We start from the raw sequence: 23,203 nt of genomic DNA on the forward strand, positions 1-23,203 counted from the left end.
AAAATGCGTCTCTCAAATCTAGAGGGGGTGGGAGGGGTGGGGGGTCGCCAGGAGTCAAGAACAGCTTCCTCGGAACCACCTGTGGACTCATCCGCCTTCCCGCCGGCCCCTCGAAATCCAAAGGGTGGCGCTGTTCACACTCCTTTTACACACACACTCACACACACACACACGCGTGCGTCACACACTCGGGTGCGCGACCCTCAGTGTGCGCGCACACACACACACTCGGGTGCGCGACCCTCAGTGTGCGCGCGCGCGCGCACACACACACACACACACACACACACACACACACACACACACACACACACACACACACACACACGTGTGCGACCCTCAATGTGCGCCGCTCCGGGGCGGCCTCGGCCGCGCCCCTCGGCTGCTCCGCCCCGCGCTCCTCTCCCCACACTACCCGTCACGGTGGGCCCGCGACTGCGCCCGCTCCCGTCCTGAACGTCTCCCTCTCAGGAACACGTCCTCCTCCCGGCAGCTGGGCCGGCCGAGAAACACCCTGCAGGCGGGCCCCGTAGCTCCCGGTCGCCGGCTAAGCCACTCAACCGTTTTGAATGAGAGCGACACGACCCCGCCTACGAAGCCCAGTTCCGCCACTTCCTCCTGCTGAGCTCTGCAGTTAACCGACCGCCTATCGACTGGGACTGGACGCGGCCGCGGCTCTGTGACGCGCGGGGGCACGCGGCCCCCTCACTGGCCCGGCCCTCGGGCCCGCCCCCTTCGCCTCAGCCCCGCCCACCTGCCTGCGTGCGTCAGGGGTCACGTGCTGCGTCTCCCTGCCCTACCGGCAACCGGGCGCTCCCCTCTTCCGGAAGTCGCGCCCGGCAGCGCCGGGCTCCTCCCACCAGCGGCGACGTCAAGCTCCGCTCCTACCACTGCTCTGCCTCCGCCTCCGAGCGCGGGGAGGGTGGCCGTTTCCTCCCCCAAAAGCCTCCCGCTTTCGTGCCCCCAAATAATCCCAGGAAGGTTTCGAAGAGGCTGAATTGCGCAGGCCTCGGACGCGCGTGAGTAGAGTTTGAGAGGCTAAAGGCTAGCTACCCGGACGCCACCCCTGCAGCGGCCTTTCCCCCCGTCCGCGGCTGCTGCCGCACTTGGTTCCGCCGAGCCTCACGACGGTTCCGCCCCCTTCTTCCTTGTCATTGATGTTGTTGTTCTTGTCAGTGCCGCAGCCCCGACCGCCGGGAGCTCGAACCCGAGCCGGGGCCACCCGGGTGGCGCGGTCGCGGCTGCGGCTGCAGCAGCTGCGACGGCTGCGGGGCCTGCTCCGGGGACTGCGGGGCCGGCCGGCGGCCGGCAGCCGGCGGCGGGGCCGGATGGCTCTGTGCGGGCAGGCGGCGGGCGCCGCGTCGCTTCCCAGCGAGCTGATCGTGCACATCTTCTCCTTCCTGCCGGCGCCCGACCGGCTGCGGGCCTCGGCCTCCTGCTCGCACTGGCGGGAGTGCCTCTTCTACCCGGCCCTGTGGCCCCAGCTCCGCATCTGCCTCCGCGTCTCGCCCCAGGAGCAGCCTCGGCTCGAATTCCTCATGCGCAAGTGCGGCTGGTTCGTGCGGGAACTGCGCGTTGAGTTCGCCGCCGAGAATTACCTGAGCGGCGGCGGCGGCCCGGGCGACGGGAGCGGCGCGGACCCCGGCACGCCCGGCGGCGAGGAAGTGGAGGCCCTGCAGCTCTCGACGCGGTGGCTGGAAGTGCTGCGCACCTACTTGGAGCTGGTGCTGTGCGTGCTGGTCAGCATCCGTAACAACAGGTAGGTTCGCCGCGGACCCGCCCTGCGTGCCCCCTCCCCACCCCCACCCCCGCCCCCCAGCACCCCGCCCGGGCCTGGGGGCGCGGGCTCGCCGCCGCCTCGCTCTTGCCTTGAAGTCGATCGGCGCCGCGGCTGCCCTGCCACGGTCACTTCTCACCCGGGGATTTCCTGGGGGGGGGGGGAACGGAGAGCAGAACGAGACGCCCCCGCCCCCCAACCCTCCACCCTCCGCATACTCGGTGATATTGAGGGAAGTGGTGGGGGGGCTCACACGCCACCCCCGGGCGCCTTCCCGGCCCTTCTCATTCATCCTCCGACTGGCGCCGTCCTTCCGTCGCGCTTCATTTTACAGGTGGATGATGGGTCGTGAGGCTCGGGTAGGACACAGACGAGAACTCGGCTTTTCTAACTCTAAAGCTGGACTACCTAGAAAGATCTAGATGGTCCGTGGTGGGCAAAGACTCGAGTAGGTTAAGAGTTAGCGGTGTCGCGTCGTTCCAGACTCTTCCTTAGAAATCTTTGACAGCCATTTTCTCACTGGCTGTAGTTTTGATTAACTGGGCCAGGCACCAAGAGGAGGAGGAGGAGTGTGGGTGAAAGGGGTTGGGGGAAGAAATGGATCATCAGGGTTGGAAGTCCCTCCCCGTGTACCCTCCAGATCCAACTTGTCTCCCCCTCCCAATCCCTCGTCCTCCCCCCCCCCGCCCCCCCACCCCCCCGCGATTTACGGAAAAAGTAAAACAACAGCAGGGCCGCGTGTTTGTGGAAGAGAACTGGCCGGGTATCTGCCAAGGCGCAGCTCTCCTGGTTTGCAGCAGTAACTTTCCGTAATCCTGGGACTAACTTTCTACATATTTGACCCAGATTTACCTTTATTTCTTTATTGTCCTTTACAAAATCCTAATTAGATGTTTTGTATCTGAAAATTCTATCTCACCATTCAACTGAGTTGGAAGAAGCTTCAAAAATAGGAGCCACTTACATAATAATAATAGTTTAGCAGTTTACAAGTAGTCATATTGGCTATATTATTTGTTTTAGTGACCCTGTGAGTTAGGCAGGGCAATCGTTATCGTCAGATTTTATAGAAAGGAAGCTGATGGTAACAAGGTCAAGTGATGTGCATATTGTCATACACTATCTCCCCTCCCGCCCAAGTATATTATGTTGACTGTCGTCCATTATCTTTCACTGGGTTAACAGCAAGTCCTGGTTTAATGCTAGGTCATAATCTGTGTCTGAATCAAAAGGGTAGAACACCAGCCCATAACTCCAAATTGTTTCTGGAGCTGCATCATTCAAAGGCCCTGTGTGTTGTCACCAGCTTTTCATGACAAGCCATCAATTTCCTTACTTTGGTTTTCTTGTGGTGAGAAACTAGATTGGTCTTGATACCAGTGGAGACACTGCCAGAATTATGCGTACAGCTAGAGAACCTGCTGAATTGGCAGTTGAAAAGATTCAGTCAGTGAGCAGGTCCTGCTGATAAGATCAAGAATGGGAGGTGAATTCATAGTGTACCAATTAAGTTTTTTCTGTCTGAGATCAAATAGCTCTTCTGAGCATCCATATAAAAAATTAGTGCTTTTGAGCCAAGTAAAAACAAGCCTTTGTGCAATACCTAATTTCTTTTATGTGCTGTGATAACTGTAAAATCAATTTGATTGGGGTTGTATAGACACAGTAGTGATGATTTCCATTGTTAATTCTTTTTTTCTCCCTTCATCATCATTATCACTTTTTCCCCAGCTTACTGAGTTGTAATTGCCCAAAAAAAGTCATTTCCTCCCTTCTTCAACCATTACTTTTCTCCCAGCTGTAATTGACCAAAAAAAAAAAGTTATATTGACCATTTTGTCCCTTCAGTACAATCACTTTTTATCCAGCTTATGAGTTGCAATTGACTCAGAAAGTTATAGCTGCCATTTTTATTAGAGTTCCAATCTACTTCTCTTTAAAAATGTCTGACCTTGGTCCCTTCTGCATTATCCATCATTTCACAAATACCTTACATTGTCCGTCCCTCTCAGAGAGCCCGGCAAGCTACCGAGAGTATCCCGCCCGCAAGGCAGAGCTTGGCAAGCACCCCATGGAATATTCAATGTGCCAAAAACAGTAACAAGTCTCACAATGGAGACGTTTCTGGTGCCTGCTCCAGCAAATCAATGAACAACTGGATGACAGTGCTACCATATAATGTCATCTCTGATTCTTAAGGGCTTTTTTTAAACTACTGTAGTGTGGTAGTATTTATTGTGCTACTTTTGTAGTATACTCTGTGTGTGTGAGTGTGTGTGTGTGTGTGTGTGTGTGTGTGTAAGACACAGTGACATTACATGTGTTTGAACTGGCATCTGAAAGGAACTTTTTTCAGTCATGTAATATGACCACTTTCATTTAAATTTTGTGAATGTTTTAGTATTTTGTAAAACTTCTATTAAGATATAGTGCATATAACTTGCTCATTTAAAGTGTTCAATGCATTTACTTCTAGTATGTGCACGAGACTTGTCTAGCCATCAACCCAGTCCATTTTATTTATTTATTTATTTATTGCTTTTTGGGTCACACCCGGCCATGCACAGGGGTTACTCCTGGCTCTGCACTCAGGAATCACCCCTGGGGGTGCTCAGGGGACCATATGGGATTCTGGGAATCGAACCCGGGTCAGCCGTGTGCAAGGCAAACGCCCTACCCACTGTGCTATTGCTCCAGCCCCCCCCCAGTCCATTTTAAAACATTTTTTCAGTGTTTCCAGAAGAAGCCTTTATCTCTTAGCTTTCACCTCCTGTTACCTTTATTTTGCCCGACAGCTGTTTAGGTCATTACAGGCTTGCCTGTTCTGGATGCTTCATACAGATTAATCATATAATAATTTGTGATTGGTTTCTTTAATTTATAATGTTTCAAGATTTATGTTTAGCACTTACCAGCATTTTATTCCTCAAAGAAATTTTTTTAAGTAAATTACATATTTGGAAATAAGTTAAACCTTTATTTTTTTAAATTATCTTGGTACTCTAGTAATACTGGAAGTATTAATATAATTGTTAAAAACATAAGGGAGTTTGGTTGTCTTTAAATTTTAACAAGTTTATGTTTTAAGCCAAGTTGTTTATTTGGTATAATTCTGATAAAACTGATTCTTATTTCCTTCCATAATAAACTGTAGAATCGCATTCATAAAAACGCCAAACACTGGAGCAATAGCACAGCGGGTAGGGCATTTGCCTTGCATGTGGCTGACCCGGGTTCGATTCCCAACATCCCATCTGCTCCCCTGAGCACCACCAGGAGTAATTCCTGTGTGGTGCAGTCAGGAGTAACCCCTGTGCATCGCCAGGTGTGACCCAAAAAGCAAAAAAAAAAAAGACCCCCAAACATCATTTAGCATGTTTTGCTTTTCTAAAGCCTTAACATTTTGTAACTGTAAAAATGAATATTTGACATTGTTTTTTTATATTCATGAGTTAAATACACAGTGGTTTTGCTCTGTGATTTTTGCCATTTTGTGAGCAGAAAAGATAGATATGAAATTTGCTAGGTCTCTCTCAAGCTTTATGTTTCCATGATTTGCATTGAATTCCTTTATGTAATTGATAAAATTTGGTTATTTTGTGTTTCATTTATTTTCATAGCCCTAGGAATGAAGTAAAATAATGCATTGAACCATGGGAACTTTCTGAGGGTATTGTTCTGAGTGTATAATTTTGTTTGTTTTTGGTTCTTTGCTTGATTCTTGGATTTTATATGCCATGCACACTTAAGACTACTGCTGCCTTACTGATTGCTTGGATTTTGGGAACACTGATGAAAGTCAAGAAAGTACAGAAATGCCTCTTAGACAGTAAAACAGCCTTCCAGTTTTCAGAATGTTCGTATTTACAGAGGGATAGGCTTCCTGCCTCTTGATCACCATTAAGAACAAAAGCACAGTAACCAACTGTATGATAGGTAATAGGCGGAATCTCTTGTCCAGTTGTTCCACCAGAAATTATACTTAGCTAATGATCAGCAAAACAGTAGATATTGATGTGGAGTTTTAAAATTTAACCTGGTTGTCAACTCCAGTACCAACTTTTAAAATACTGAATTGAAAGTTGTTGGGAAATATTAGAATCTGTGGCAATTAAGATTTATGGTAGTAGCCAGTTGATGCACTGAAAATACTTTGACTGTAAGCATAGTTATATTGTCATCGGTTATATGCTTTTCTGGGTGAAATAAGTATTTCATATGACTTTTTAACTAAAATTTTTAATTGGAAGCCGTACTTTTTTTGAAAAAAAAGATGAATACCGTAATAGGCCAGAGAGCTGTTGTATGGGGTTGACCAGCTTGTTAAAATTCTGGGTTACAAATCAACTCAGGATAAAACTACATGTAGATTGACTGTGCCTGCTTATTCATAAGAATAGCAGAGTAGCACTGTCATCCCATTGCTTATCGATTTGCTCAAGCGGGCACCAGTAACATCTCCATTGTGAGACTTGTTACTGTTTTTGGCATATCGAATACGCCATGGGTAGCTTCCCAGCTCTGCCTTGTGGGTGGGATACTCTCAGTAGCTTGCCAGGCTATCCGAGAGGGCCAGAGGAATCAAACCTGGGTCAGCTGTGTAGGCAAACGCCTCACCCACTGTGCTATCACTCCAGTCCTTTTTTTTTTTTTGATCTTGTTGCTTGGCATACATAATAAATGAGGTAGCTCTGTATTACTTCCTTAATATATATTGCCATGATTCAGTATCTGATAAGTCCATTTAAAATACACGTATAGGAGCTGTAGTACAAGAAGTCAGGCACTTGCCTTGCTTGCAGCTGCAACAGTCACAACCCTAGTTCATATCCCAGGTACCCTATGTGGCCCCCTGAATACGGAGCCAGGAATAGCCCCTAGATAGCCCCAGGTATCACCCAAAACCCACAGAAAAGTGCATTTGTAGGACCAGATAGTCCACTTGGATGAAACACATGCTCCCGGGGATACAGGGTTGATTCCTGGCACCACAGTGTCCCCCTGGGGCAACCCTGTGAGCATGAAGTTAGAAGTAGCCCATTGGCACTGGCAAGTATAATCTCCTCTGCCAGATTTTTTAAATTTTTTTTAATTGTAAAAATTTTTGTAAATAATTTAAAAAATTCTTTGGATATTTCATATTACTATCAAAGATGGTAGTAAATGCCTTAAAGGGGCTTTCTCCAACGACCATTAGCCTTACTTCTTTAAATTTTCTGTTGGTATGGTGTATACATACATGTAATAATACCCTTTCAGAATAACGATTACTTTTACTATCTGCTAAAAGAAGTTCATTTACAGAAAGTTATTAAAAATATATTTGGATGCTTGAAAAATCTATAGTGCCTGCAAGTTGGTTACCTATAGAAAAGAAAGATGAGACAGTGCATACCCAGCAGGTACCTTACCTAAACCCTGATTCCAAAGGGATACCCTGTAGCTCATTGAGATGAGAGGTGACACTAACCTCTTCCTAGTGCTGTTAAGAGGAATTAGGACCTTCTGTACTGACTTAATAGGTACATCTTATAATGAGAACTGATAAGAGTTTAAGAGAAAAATCAACAGTGATTGTCCAAATAAAATGTTAATTTGTTTGGTGAATAGCTTTTGAGTAGGGTGATAAGATAATTGCCCTTTTAATGTGTTCTGAGATATCCTGGAAAAGTTTATCCAGTTTCATCACTGTATTTAAGATCTAAGATCACAGTTATGAGAAATTGGAGTTTTTATCCTCCAAATATTGAGAGCCTACTACATGCCACCTGTGCTTTTGTTCCCATAAAGTCTGCAGTCCAGAGGACAAAGAACCAGGTAAACAAAGATGATTTTTGTTGTAAAAATAAAACAAAATGGAGGGAACGGAGAGTTAGTACTACAGGTAGTGTGTTTGCCTTTTACACAGCTAATCTAAGTTCAGTCCTTAGCATGTACTCCCTGGAGCACCACCAGAAGTGATCATGAGCACTAAAAAGCCAGGAAAAAGCCCTAAGCACTCCTGAGGGTGGCCCCAAAATAAATAAATTAAAAATAATTTTTGTTACTGGATTAGATAGAGAAAATGCCTTTTGAAAGGGACATTTGAGCTGCAACATAGAATGAAATGAATGGTCCTTTGGAAGACCTAAACAAATGGCATTCTAAGCTGAAGAAACAGCACCTAAGCCAGAAAGATTCCAGGCTTGTTGAACCAATAAGAATCCCAAGAATATGTAGATGAGGGTAAGAATGGTGTCATGAAATGAAATGAACTATATTCTAAGAATAAAGATGCCATTGAAAAGAAATTAGGGACAAGAGTACGTGTGATTTCAATTTAGGAAAGTCACTGTTGTTGCTGTTTGATGAATGAATTACGAGTGAGCTACAGAGGAAACAGGAAGATTAGTTGAGAAGTTACTAGGCAAGAAGTGAGGGTAGCTTAGAGTATACCGCAGAGAGTGGATATCCAAGAAATCACAGAAAACTGGATTGACTTGGAATGTTTTTTTTTTTTTTGAATCACCGTGAGATACAGTTACAAGCTTTCATGTTTGAGTTTCAATCATATAATGATCAAACACCCATATCTCCACCAATGCACTTTCCTCCACCACCAGTGTCCCCATTATACTCTGCCTTTCCAACCCTCCCCCTGCCTCCATGGCAGACAGTTTCCCCCATACACTCTTCTGTGGGGCATTATGGTTTGCAATAAAGATACTGAGAGGTTATCATGTTTGGTCCTTTATTATACTTTAAGCACACATCTCCCATCCCGAATGATTCCTCCAACCATCATTGTCTTAATCATCACTTCTCTATTCCAGCTGCCTTCTCCCCCAGCTCATGAGACAGGCTTCCAACTATAGGGCAGTATTCCTGGCCTTTGTGTCTACTGTCCTAGGATGTCGGTCTCATGTTATTTTATATTTGTAATGTATTTTGGGCAGCACACAGGTGAGGGTTGTATCAGCCAAATGTATGGCAGGGGTTTATAACCGCTGTACTAGCTCTCTGGCCCAACATAGTAGTTCCTTTTGTTTGTGAGACAACCTGGTAATGTTCAGCAGTCACTCCTGGCAGTGCTCAGGGGATCACATGGATGCTGAGGATTGACCCAGGTTGCCACTTGCCAGGCAAGTACCTTAACCACTGTACTCTCTCAAGCCCAAGTGTAATTAATTACTTTTAGCTTTCAAAACCTGCAATGTAACTTCCATTTCTTCATATAATGGTACTTTTTAAAACTAGGAGTTACCCAGTGTCAGAGATTGAATTCAAGGCCTTCCATATGTTAGACATATACTATTACCTTGTCAGATTCCTGACCCTCTAAAGTTTTAATTTTTTTCTGGAGAAAAGGGGTGTGTTGAGCCACACCTGGTAGTCCTCAGGGGATGTTACTAGCTCTATGCTAAGCGACTATATGTGGTACCTGCTATTTTAATCAGGGTCTGCCTGATTCTAGGCAAAGAAAATTATACTATCTCTTGAGCCTCTTTTTTGGGGATGGGGGTGCACCCAGCGATGCTCAGGGCTCTGGACTTTCAGGATTAGTTAGGGGCCAGAGCAGAAGCACAGTGGGTAGGGCGTTTGCCTTCCACACAGCTGACCCAGGTTTCTTTTTTTTTTTTTTTAATTTTTATTTTATTGAGTCACTGTGAAAAAAATACAAAGCTTTCAGGTTTAAGTCTCAGTCATATAATGATTAAACCCCCATCCCTTCACCAGTGCACATGTTCCACCACCAAGAACCCCAATATACCCCCCTCCCACCCACCCCCTACCTAAGTAGCTAATGATCTTCACTTTATTCTCTCTATACTTCGAATACATTCAATATTTCAATAGAGAACTCACTATTATTATCTGGAATTTTCCCCCAACAATCAGGCCTGCTGAAAAGGCATCATTTAATAATTTCTTTTCATTGCTGAGAATGAAGACTCTATGAGCTCTATGAGGTTTTGGATTTCTGATAGTTTAGCTCAGTTCACAGTCTAGATGCATTTCTGTAAGAAGCCACTCTGGGTGCCAAAATGGGTTAGAGGATCTCTCGGATCATATAAGGAGCAGAAGGGCTGTTTCATGTGTGGCTCCTCCGGATCTCATCTGGGCAGAGAGTGGAGAGCGTGCCGGTAACACCCCATCCCATGATCTCCTGCACACCACGTCACTGCAAACTCATACGTCTGGGTTGGGAATCTTAGGAGCTGGCTCTCACCACGTGAATGTTGCCACCGCCACCATTTTCCACGCAGAATAACAGGATGGAGAGGGGGAAAATCCCTCCACGGCGCACGGGGTTGTAGCACAGCTCACAGTCTAGATGCATTTCTGTAAGAAGCCACTCTGGGTGCCAAAATGGGTTAGAAGACCTCTCAGATCATAGTCTTTAGGAGCCCCAGGTTTGATTCTTGGTGGTCCATTTGTGCCCTCCCAGCACCCCCAGTAGTAACCCCTGAGCTTTGCTGGGTGTGACCACCAAAAGAAAAAATTAATTTTGGGGACATCAAATTATCAATAAGTTTTGTGCTGTTATAATACTGTTTTGAAAGGTCAAGGGCAGTAGTTTTTTGTGATACAAGGGATCAGTGCTATCATGATATTATAGAGAAAAGTGATTACTCACTAGTTTGTAACAAATTGGCAGTCTTTTAAAACTATTAAACCATTAAACCAAAGCCCCTCTCCACACGTTTGGACGAGCCTTACTGAAGGAACCAGCAGAGGAACCCAGGTGTGTGGGACCCAGGGCTGAGATCTCCAAGCCTGCTCGGATCAGGACTGGGCCTCTTCTGCCCAGATTCCCCATTTTCCAGTAACTAGGTGGTCACACCCAGAAACTGCCTCTGGCGTCGTGTACTCCCATCAATGGCCAACATCCAGAGACTATAAAACCAAGCTCCCGGAAGCCACGCAACATCTTATAGCCTAGTTCTCCCTCTCAGAGAACCTGGCAAGCTACCAAGAGTTTCCTGCCCGCATGGGAGAGTCTGGCAAGTTCTCTGTGGCATATTGATATGCCAAAACCAGTAACAATGATGGGTTTCATTCCCCTAACCCTGAAAGAGCCTCCAATGCTGCATCTTTGGGAAGGATAAGTAAAGAGAGACTTCTAAAATCTCAAGGCTAGAACGAATGGAGATGTTACTGAGACCGCTTGAGAAAATAGACGATCAACATCATGATGATGATGATGATGATGATGATGATGATGATGATGATGATGATGAATGTATTTTGGATTAGAGTCAAGATCTTCATTGTGCAGGCAGATGAGAAAAGAACCAAATGTATTTCATAATTTTTCTGTAAGTCTTCTTAAGTTTCTTATTCCTAATAGTAGCACTGTAGCACTGTCATCCTGTTGTTCATCGATTTGCTCGAGCGGGTACCAGTAATATCTCCATTGTGAGACTTGTTGTTACTGTTTTTGGCATATTGAATATGACACGGATAGCTGCCAGGCTCTGCCGTGCAGGCAGGATACTCTTGGTAGCTTGCCAGGCTCTCCGAGAGGGATAGAGGAATCGAACCCAAGGCAAATGCCCTGCCACTGTGCTATCACTCCAGTCCATTCCTAGTAGCACTGTTAAAAAATGTTAATATTGTGTTGAATAGCAGTGTCTGTAGCACTGTCTCCCATTGTTCATCGATTTGCTCTAGTGGGCACCAGTAACGTATGCATTGTGAGACTTGTTGTTACTGTTTTTGGTATATCGAATATGCCATGGGTAGCTTGCCAGGCTATGCCATGCAGGTGGTATATAGCTTGCCGGGCTCTCCGAGGATGGAGGACTCGAACCTGGGTCAGCCACATGCAAGGCAAACGCCCTACCCGCTGTGCTTTCAATGTAGTCTAGTCCGTGTTGAATAATATTTTGGTTTCTAGTGAGGCAGATGTTTTTTATTAAAAGAAATTTAGAGATGTGTGAGAGGAGAGAATGAGGGGAATATATGTTCAAGATATTACATAGTCTTCTCCAGAGTGGAAAATGTGTTAAATATTTTCTTTTCTGTATAACCTCAGAGATTTGAGGGTAATGGTAATTTTTAGATATTAATTAAATGAATCTGTTAAGCAAACTTAGAGAAATTGCTTTTAAGCATGGATACTAAGGAATACTATTATATGCCAGTGAATTATTTCTGATATATAAAGCTGTGCTATTCAGTATGGTGGCCACTAGTCATATATAGATATTTGAGTTCATCAAAAACAGTTGAAAATTTAGTCGCACTGGTCATATTTCAAGTGTGCAATAGCAAGCCATATGTGGCTGTTAGCTGCTGTATTGGACACCATATGGAGCATTTCCATCAGGGCAGAGTTAGTCTATATTCAGCATTCATCTGAAATATTGTTTGACTTGGCTATAGTCATTCATTAGCATTTTGAACAGAAGAAATATTTATTTTTATAAAATGTCATTTTAAGCATACTTGATAATGAATGTGAACTAAGAACAGAATTGACCTGAAAGAATTTCCTGAAGTAATATAAATTGTTAGTTTTTTTTTAAGTTTAGGAATGAAAAAGAAAAGGAGTCACTTTGTTAACTCTTTTATAGTCTTGGAACGGACTTTAATTTTTTTTAAGACTTTTTAAGTTACCATGTTCTTACATAGTTCACTTTTCTATAGATTTAGCTATACTAACTTTGATTCAGAATTGCTGCAAATTGCATTTTTCACTGATATTGTATCAAAAAGGAAATATTTTGGTATCCTCTGAAATTATATGAGGTATTAAAATTACTGGAGTTCTTCAGTTCTGAGTAAACAGGGTCATCAAGACCAACATAACTGAAGCTTTTAGATCTCAGTTATTTTAGCAATTTAACAGAAATATCAGAAATATAATGAAGGCTTTTCAGCACCCTACAGTTAGATCATGAATATTATTGCATAAATGCATAGGTGCTAAATACTGTTTTGAGCAAGTTTTTCAAACTAACACACACATGTGTGTGTATGTGTGTGTGTAGGTGTAGGTTTTTATAAAGCTATAAAAATTTGTTGTGGTTGTTTATGTCAGAGAAAGTAATCAAAAAGAAAACAAGCTCTTTTTTCAAAAGTATTTTCATATCATTTAAATATATTCAAACTGTGTTAAAAGTTATTGTTGAAAGGGCAAGTTCAAATCACAGGTTTTGAAAAGAAATTTTCACTTTCTGGGCAAATTTATCCTCTTATAAAAGGTGGTTCTTAATGTATAATGCACTTGACAGCTAATCTCTACCTTTAATTTGTGAAGCATGAGATAGTTAAATCATTCCTAGCTTTTAGATAAATTATTCAATAAATATTTACTGAATTGAGCACCATGCCCTATTTTAGCAAGTGCTTTTTTTTAAAAAAAAAAAAATAATGCAGTAATTTTTTTTAAGGAAAGAAAAATGTAGCCCTGCCCATATGCTTTTTCTGATTGAAAAAGAAGACAAAGATACAGGGAACTTAAGGAATATATTAACTGCTGAAATGGTATTTGGAGTAAACCCTGTGTGTGTCTCTGGAAGTGATTCCAGGCACAGGAAGTAGCAATAAGTGGAGGAATGAGACCAGGGATATAGCTGAGTGACAGAGAACTTGCCATGTAGATATGAGCAATGGTTTGATCATGGTACACCCCAAAAATTTTTTTAAAAAAGAGTGTGTGTGTGTGTGTGTGTGTGTGTGTGTGTGTGTGTGTGTGTGTACACACATACATATATAGTGAAAGTAAAGACTCTTAGTGGAACTCTGATTGCTTAAAACTCCCAAGGACAGCAGTGATGTGTCAGCCAGGTCAGCCGGTAGTGGGGGAGGTAATGTGGGAATTGGTAAGCCTTTTAATTTAGATTCTCGTATATAACCTTAGATTTTTCCTGTCAGGAAAATACTTTGAGCCAAGGAGTGATGTTACCTAAATTTCAGAAGGAACTTTTCTATCTGCTGTTGGGATTAGTTTTATTAGGACAAGGCATAAAGCATCAAACTGATTTACGGAGTCTGTTGTAGAAAAGTAGATAACATTGGTGTGGATGGACAGAATAGGATAGTGAAAATAAGGAGTTGTCTTCATGGTGTTTGTTTTTTTTTTTAACCTGAACACTTCTAATCTGAAATGGAATGTGAGTATAAAAAAATTAGATACAAGGCCAGAAGGTACAGGAGATAAGGCACATCCTTGCATGCAGCTGTGGTGACCCAGTCCTTGGTTTTAGTTCCCAGCACTACATATGATTCCCTAGGCACTGTCAAGGCTCACTAATGAGCACAGAACTAGAAATTGCCGCTGAGTACCAAAGGGTGTGCGCCCCCCCCCACCGAAATATGTCTAGAGTTTGATCTGTTATTTTCTCAAAATAATAATTCCTTAGCTTTATCTGGTTCTTTAAGAATCTTGTTGGAATTTAACTGCCATAATTTTCACGTCATTGGCACACAGTATGAAATAATCATCAAAGAATAGGAGAGCTATTTATCAGCTACTAAATTGTAAATTCATATGATTTAATTTAGTTCTGGATCTGAAACTGGTGAATTTTTAAAATATGGTTAAGGAAATATGTGTTAAGTTGAATAAATTTATTCTCTTCACAGTCATGACCTATAATATGTTTTTAAAGATTATCAGTTATGATTTTGTATTCTTTCACAGTATATCATGGATAGGCAAAGACTAGTAAAAAGCAGTATACAATTATTACTAGAGGAACAGCTAGATTAATTTTAAGAATTAAGGTAGAAAACTCTAAGCACTTTGTTTTTCTGATGTTTTTGTTACATGCCTTTGAGCAGATGTATTGTAGACATTGTGCAGGAAACAATCCTGATTTGCTTTAGTTCACTTGCTGATTCAACAGTAAATAAAGGAACACATAAACCTCAGGTCACAGATTTCACTGCTAAGGGACAGAATTATGTGATACAATTGTCTTGTTATTGGCATATTCTGGTCTCAAAATGAAGCATCTATTTAATACAGTAGTTCAGGAGGTTCTGTTCTAGTATTGTTGCCTAGATGTTCTTTCAGTCTCTGTTTTTACCATCTGAAACCATAATAAGCCACCTGCAGGGTATATGCTGTTTCCTCTGCTTCGGCGTATGAACAGTAATCTAATTTCAACATGATATATTTGAAAGCTGCCCTTGAGTTACCAGTGGTTTTTTTTTCTGTTTCCATTTTTGTGAATTAGTTTCTATATTCCCTAATAAAATTTTGTTTTGAATGGTAAAATAAGAACATAAATTTTTTTCCACAAATATCCTACTTCAAAATATTCCAAGTACCATTTTTCCAGTCACCTTAAACACCACCTTGCATTAAAGACAGTTTAATTATAAGCAACAACATGAGCTCAGTGAAAATCAAAACACTAGTTCTTTCCCTAACTCTCTACTAATTGGGATTGTAGTCATGAATAATTCAATTCAGTTTTGTCATCTGTTAAAGGCTGGAGCGATAGCACAGATGGTAGGGTGTTTGCCTTGCACGTGGACGACCTGGGTTCGATTCCTTCACCCCTCTCAGAGAGCCCAGCAAGCTACCAAGAGTATCTCACCCGCACAGGCAGAGCCTGGCAAGTTAGTCGTGGCGTATTAGATATGCCAAAAATAGTAACAAGTCTCACAATGGAGGTGTTACTGGTGCCCACTCGAGCAGATTGATGAGCAGCGGGATGACCGTGATACAGTGATTTGTCATCTGCTAAAGAAAAGATGGTTAACTTTTGATGATCCCTCAAATCATCCCAATTTCAATTTTGTCCACTTAATTTTTAAGGAGAGTTTGTGCATGTATTGTTGGTTCTGCTGCAACAAAATTATTGTTTCCTTGTTGCAAATGGGGAGAATGTTCATTAAATTTTCCTTGAGGACCGGAGAGATAATACAGCAGGGAAGGTATTTGCTTGCATATGGCTAACACAGGTTCTATCCCTCCCCAGTACCACATGTGGTTCCCCAGAGCACTGGATAGAGTGCTGAACACAGAGCCAGAAGCAAACCCTGAGTACCATTGGGTTTGGCCCAGAAACGACAAATAATTAGTCTTTGAATGGCATATTACTAATAACATTGCAGCACATTTTTCTAATGGATATGGCTCAGCTCTGCACGGCAGAACCTGGCAAGCTCTCCGTGGCGTATTCGATATGCCAAAACCAGTAACAATCGGTCTCATTCCCCTGACCCTGCAAGAGCCTCTGATCCATTGGGAAAGACGAGTAAAGAGAAGCTGCTAAAATCTCAGGGCTGAGTGTAATGGAGACGTTACTGGTGCCTGCTCGAGTAAGTCAACAAACAACGGGATGACAGTGATACAGTGATGGTTCAGCAGTAGATCTCTTAACTTGCATGTGTGAGGCCCCAGGTCTGATTGCCAGTACTGAGAATAAATAAATATTGAGTCGCTGAAATTAAAACAGAATTTCATTATTTAACTTGACAAATTTTACTAATATGCAGGTTATTAATTTTTTCATTATTTCAGTTAAATTAAGTACTCATAAAAGTTATGGGGCCAAGCGACTACATTTGCTTTGCATGCACTACATCCAGCCCCACATGGCTACCCGCCAACCCCCACTCCACTCACATTGCCAAGCCTGAGCTTTGAAACGTCTGACCCAGTTGGCCAGGAGTACTTAGGAGTCACCCCAAGCTGGGCTGGAGACCAGGAGATGACTCATTGACTAAAGTGCCTGCCTTGTAAGCATTGTGAGTTCAGTCCTGTGCTGAGGTAATTGCTTGAGCATGGCAGTTCAGCTCCTTGAGATCCCCTGATACCACACAGTTTCTACCTCTACCATAGTCAGGTGTGTGTGAACAGCTGAAATGTTGTGCACTTGGTAAGCTCTACAATCAGAATGTGCTCAAGCACCATAACTAAATAAATTAGTGTTGCCCTGAGGAGCACATGTTTTAGCACCTCAACTAAAGAACTGCAAGCCCTGGCAAGCACCATAGCCAAGAGTGCAAGCACCATAGCCAAGACTAAAACAGCACTACTAAATGCCCAAGTTCCACAACCAAGCATATATGTGGTCTCATACACCTACCCTCCCCCTGCCTTACCCTACCTGGTTATCACTGCAGTAAACATAGAGTGGAAGAGAAGAGGGGATTTTTTTTAAAAGAAAATAATTAACATTTTTAAATTAATCTCATTTATATACCAATTTACCCAGTAGAGCAGAGGCAGGGGACAGATAAGAGGTGAAATTTGCTTACTTTAATTGTTTTACTAGATTTGTTCCCCCAATACCCCCAGCCCCAGGGTGGAGGGTCACACCCAGCAGTGCTCAAGAATCAAACCCTGGGCTCTTGCATGTAAAAATGTGCACTTTAATCTTTTGAGCCATCTCATTTCATTCCTTTTTTTTTCTTAGCTTTTATTTCTAAATGAACACTTCACTCAGTACTTGCAGATCAAAGTTCAGTGACCATGACTTTAAAGAACCAGAGAATTTTGAAGTTAAAATTGATTTAAACAAGTAGTTTTCTTTACATGTAGCAAGATATCAAATACAACATTTTTCCTATTCGTAGGAAGAACCTATGTATTTCCAATCTGAGGGGTATTTTGCCTTCCAAGTGACTAATTATTTTATTGCAGGTAAAAAGAAACTGCAATTTCGAGTCCTGGATGTGTATATGTGAGAAGCAAGATTGTTTTTATTGAATGAAACTAATTTAGAAAGATATGAGGAGAGAAAGAGAGAAAGTATGTGTTCGAGAGAGAACACGGCTTTCTCAATAGTGGAAAAAACAAGCAAATATAGAAATAAGCAAGCAAGATACATGTTCAAAGGAAAGTGTGGCTTGAATAGCAAGGGGCAGTTTAGAGAATTTTCACATTAGGATACCAGATTTCCCATTCAACATTACCTTGTTTTTCCTGGGTAGCCAACCCTTTAGTCATGTGGTAACATTATTCTTGTTGAGTATGATACAGTTTGTATTTTTATTGTCTGAATAAGTGACACTGATTGCATAATTTAGTTCAGTGTGGTCTGAATGGGCTGGAGCGATAGGACAGCGAGTAGGGCATTTGCCTTGCATGTGGCCAACCCAGGTTCAATTCTTCTGCCCCTCTCGAAGAGCCTGGCAAGCTACCGAGCATATCCCACCTGCACGGCAGAGCCTGGCAAGCTACCCATGGCGTATTGGATATGCCAGAAAACAGTAACAAGTCTCACAATGGAGGCGTTACTGGTGCCCACTCGAGAAATCAATGAGTGACAGTGGTCTGAATATGAAAAAGAAATAATAGTACTTCAATGATATTTGCCATTATGTATTTTTTTTTATTTTCAGCATCTCAGCTCTTTAGTGTTCTGACCTTTTAGTCTTTTTCCCCTTAGGCAGATTTAGTTCTGTTTCATAAAAAAATCGTAATAGAAAAACAGTTCAAATAATAGACTGTATAATTATTTGGAATAGTTGTTACTGCTCATAAGCTAATCTCTCTCTTTACATAAAGGTTTATCCAGAAGGAAACATTTATATTATCGTTTATATTATAACTGACTACATTACCATAAAATTAACTATGATTTAAAAATTTGTGTTTGTCATTCCAAAGTCTATCCCAGGCCCATCTTCCTTATTTACATAATAGTAGAACTTAGTCTCCAAAGAAATCAATCTGTTTCGGGCTAGGAGTATAGTACAAGGTGCAGTACCTGCCTTGCATGTGTAAGACCCTGGGTTTGATCCCCATTACCACAGGAAAAAAAAAATAAGTGTTTAGATTTTCAACAAATGCTCATTGAAAACCTGTCTTGCTACAGAAGTTGCTTCTTAAGTATGTTAGGTAACTAATTGAGGTAAAGTATAATGCATTTTAATGAAGACATTTTACAAAACTTATGGAAGGCAGGCTCATACCCAGTGCCTCCTGCTACAAACTGGAAACAGCTCAGTGAGTGCCCTTGTGAACTTGGCTAGAGGCTCATTTGGACATGGTCCCAGCACCATCACGATCTGCCAGAGCAGCAGTAGAAGTCACTGCCACCAACCTCAGTCTTAGCTGTGGACCCAGTATCAGCCAAGACCTAGCTTTAAACCACTCCAGGAGCTATCGTCCTCACTAGGGATTCTCAGAAAACCCAACCATCAGTGCTCTGGAGACAGGCCTGTTGGTGTGATTTAGATACAGCTCTGTAACTCAATTCCACACCCTCAGCTCTAGCCTACGAGTAGTTCTGACTGCTGAGAAACATGTACGTCCATGCCCAGAAGCAGGTTGACAGACCAAGGTTTTACTGTACATGTTAATACATGCTCTAATCCAGTTCTAGTCCCTTTCAGACATGGTCAGAGAACAAATCTACTGCTCCAAAAGATGTCAGAAACTTACATCAGTGCCTATGAAAGAGGCCTTGTACTTTCACTGTTGAGGAGTACTCCCACCATAAGTTACTGTTGTGACATAAGCTTTGCCCAGTCCCATTTCTCCATATTGTCCTAACCAGAAATCCTAAAGCAAGCCTGTGTGTGACTACTGCATCCCCACTGAGCCAAGATCTGAAGTTAGGTCAGCAGGAGATTCAACCATCAGGTACCCCACAGCCCCTCCAATAAAGGCTTGGGGGCCTTGATTCCGGCTGGGGATCCTGGGACTCAGTTCAGTTATCCAGGCCACTTTTGCCTCCCAGAGATACAGCCAGTGATAAAACAGGAGCACCCCACTTCTACCCCTCTTGAATCCAGCAAAGAGCCACGTTATCTACATACCTCACAACAGGTTCCATATTAGTGCAGCAGCAGACTTTTGTCAACTAGCCCTATTGACCAAGAACCTGGAAGCTGTTCTGTCCACCAAAGGATAAGCTGGGCCCTACTGTCTAGTAAGGGGCCTACAAATGGTGGACCCCATGTAGACGCAGCAACAACCACATAACTTGACTCAAACACTACAGTAATCCTAGATATAATCTCATCATCCAGGAACCAAAAGAGGAATTCTTTACATGTTCAAATCAGTCCATAAAATTAGGCGTTTTGGCCCCTAACAAATACACAAACACCATTACCAGTCTATTCAGATCGTGAAAAATCAGGCACACAGAGCCACCAAAAGAAACATAATAAAGCCAAACCCCAAAGAAATGGAAAGCTGTAAATTGCCTAACACTTCATACTAATCATGTTAATGAAATTCACATAAAAGAGAATACAGACAACACGGAAATAATGCATGAACACAATAACATTTTTAATTTTTGGATAAAATGTATTGGTTGACCATTAGCTTACAATACTAGCTAAATTTGGGGAGTTCCAGCTTCATGCATCTATATGTGTATAAGCCTGACTCATTGTAGCCACCACCGTAATGCCATTTTCATTATATTGCTGCCTGCTTCCCTTTCCTCCACCACTTTCTTCCTCTCTTGTAACCAAATTTTTTTGTTGTGATTTGTGCTTCTGTTTTATTTGTATTCATATATGAAGGAAACCCATCAAATTTCACTTATTTCACTTCTCACAGTTAGATTGATTTAAATTCATATTGACACAAAAAGCAAATTGCATCTTCACTGAGCATACATGCCACAACTTCCTTATTTGCATTTGGGTTGTTTCCATGTCTTAGCTATTGTGAACAACTCTGCTATGAAAATAAAGCTGTATATATCTTTTCTTTTTTGTTTTGTTTTGTTTTTTGCTTTTTGGGTCACACCCGGTGATGCATAGGGGTTACTCCTGGCTCTGCACTCAGGAATCACCCCTGGAGGTGCTCAGGGGACCATATGGGATGCTGGGATTCGAACCTGGGTCGGCTGCGTACAAGGCAAATGCCCTACCCTCTGTGCTATTCCTCCAGCCCCTGTACATATCTTTTATGTTTTCATATTCTTTAGACAAAGATGTTTAGAATGGTTGGGCACACACAATATTTTTACTTTTCTCTTTTTGAAGGACTCTCATCTTGTCCTCTATGGAAGTGGAACCAGTTTATATTCCCACCACCATTGTATGAATTCATTTTGCCACATGTTCACTAATACTTATTTCCAGGGTTTTTTGTTTGTTTGTTTTATGATATACTGCTCAGAGGCTATTCCAAGCTCTTTGCTCAGGATTGCTACAGGCAGTACTAAGGGGACCATGGAACCATGGGACCATGGGACCATGCAGTGCTGGGCATTGAACCCTGACTTGCACAAAAAGGGCTCACCCAGCCCATGAAGCCATCTCATCTCTCTGGCCCTTTGTTTCCTTTTCTAAAATAGAAGTTAATAAACACATTTTGTCCTCAGCTTACAAGACTCCATGGCAGTATTAAGTTCACCACAACCATTTTTTTGCCTTCTTTTATTTTTAGTTTTCGTAAGCCCCATCATCTCCATTTTTTTAGGTTATCATCTGGGTAACTTTCAGACCTGGAATAACCACCTTAAAACACTTATTTGATGATCTTAAAGATGTACATTGAAAAATAATGTTTTACCACAACACACACACACACACACACTCACTCATACCTTAATTAGCTTATGATTTATTTCTAAGAATTCCTGTCTCTGTAAAGTTCTGCCATATACAAAGTTTCACAACTCAGAAAATTTAGGACTTATTCTTAACTGTTCTTTCCCTCACTCCTACAGCTAATCCAGCATCCCTTCCTGTCCATTGTACCTCTCAGTGTAAGTAAACGTTGAGCCTATTCGTTTAAAACTACCACCAAAACCCAATTCATCCTACCATTATGTCTCTTTTTTGAGGTTTTTTTGTTTGTTTGTTTGTTTGTTTGTTTACTTGTTTTTATTTTTGGTGTACCAAAAGAGACCCTACCCTGCAGCAGTGCTCAAGGCTTACTCCTTGCTGTGCACTTAGGGATCACTCCTGGCAGGGCCCAGTCAACCACCTGCAAAAGCAAATGCCCAACCCTACCCAGTCCTGCCCACTGTACTATTGCCCTGGTTCCTCTCCTTTATGTCATTATAAACACTCTTTAACATCATTGCTTTGACACTGTCTACTCTCAATTCGCAGTTCCAGACATGAATTTTATTATTTATTCTGCTCTTAGTCATTTAAGGGCGTTTCTTTGTTTTGAAGGCAAAAAAATATTTGACCTCTGCAGCCTGATTCCATTTTATCTATGTACGCTCTCTCTCTGCACTAGATTCCTTTCATTGTCTCAGACTAACTTGATCCACTTCAACTTCAAAGTCACTGCACATGCTTTTGCTTTTTCTTGTAATCCCCTTCTTCTCACCCTCCTCTTTAATAACTACTATGTATCAATAAAGTTCCAATTTAATTGGTTTATTTAAGGAAACCTTTTTTGATTTACACAATGTCAGGATACCACCATGATCTTTGGTACCCAGTGCTTGTCCTTCATTACACTTTATCACTGCTGTGTTTCTGATAGAGTACACAATGCTTGATACTTAGTAGGCCCTCAGAAAATGGGCAGATGAATCAGTTATTCTTCAGGTTCAACTTTAGAGTCATCAAACTTTTAACTAAAACTGTTTAAGATCATGAATTAGAAAAATATGTAACATACTCTCAAAAACATTCTTATAAAATCTTTTAACCACTCTCATGAGCTATAAATGTCATACTAAAGTTATACTGTTTTATATTTCTGAAATCTTTAGTTGGGTATTATTAGCCTTTGTGAGTTTTTCTTTAGCCAATTATTCCCTCATTTATTTAGAATTTTACTGTTAGAAAATAAATGTTTTATTGCTGTTATCTAAGACCTAAGTATTTTAATTTCTGGAAAAGAGAGGGTGTTGCCATATCCGAAGGTACTCAGTGATGATTGCCAGCAGGGTTCTTAGAAATGAGTTACTCCTTCCTTGCCTAAAGGACCATATCATGCAGGGGATCAAGCCTGGACTTCTGCATGCTAATCATGTGTTCTGGCCTTCTTGAATTATCTTCTCAGTACCAAAGAATATTTCTTAGTGGAAGGTTATCTTCAGGTCTGTTCCCCACCCCTGAACATTTAACACATTGAAGAAGTACATTGGCCTGAGATACGTTTATGCTATACCTAAATTCTACATAACACTTGGGTTTATTATACAGTTCTTTTATGTGGCATCTGTTATTCATTCATCCCTAAACCCTTTGAGGTAGGAATTATTACTAATAAAAAGTGCTCTGCTATTGGAATGTCACGGATATTGAAACTTTTCCACAATAATATGCTGAGATTATGAACTAGTCATTATACCTTAAATACTATTTCTTTGAAGAGTATACTATTTCAGGCCAAGGATATAATGTGGAAGTAGAGCACTTGACTTGCATGTGTGAAGCCCTGAGTTCAATCCCAGACACCATGAAAAGAAATATATTTTTCAGAATTAGTCTTACATCATTTGTCTTGTATCATTTTGTTTACTGTATAGATAAGTAATTTGAAGGCACTTAATTGAATCCTAAGTAAATTATAAGATAGAAATTCCTGGCATATTTTTT

The 23,203-nt window shown here is 42.0% G+C and overlaps 1 protein-coding gene across 1 annotated transcript in view; it reads left to right on the top strand.

The window, feature by feature from the left end:
- Positions 1-900: 900 nt before the first annotated feature.
- Positions 901-23,203, top strand: part of FBXO33 (F-box protein 33) — a 28,012-nt gene continuing 5,709 nt past the window's right edge. Inside the window, exon 1 of the mRNA XM_055132631.1 lies at positions 901-1,759. Within this exon, the coding sequence (XP_054988606.1) occupies positions 1,158-1,759 (602 nt within the window). The 5' untranslated portion in view covers positions 901-1,157. The remainder of the gene's footprint in view (positions 1,760-23,203) is intronic.

Source organism: Sorex araneus, chromosome 3 (genome assembly GCF_027595985.1).
Source record: "Sorex araneus isolate mSorAra2 chromosome 3, mSorAra2.pri, whole genome shotgun sequence".
Lineage (NCBI taxonomy): Eukaryota > Metazoa > Chordata > Mammalia > Eulipotyphla > Soricidae > Sorex > Sorex araneus.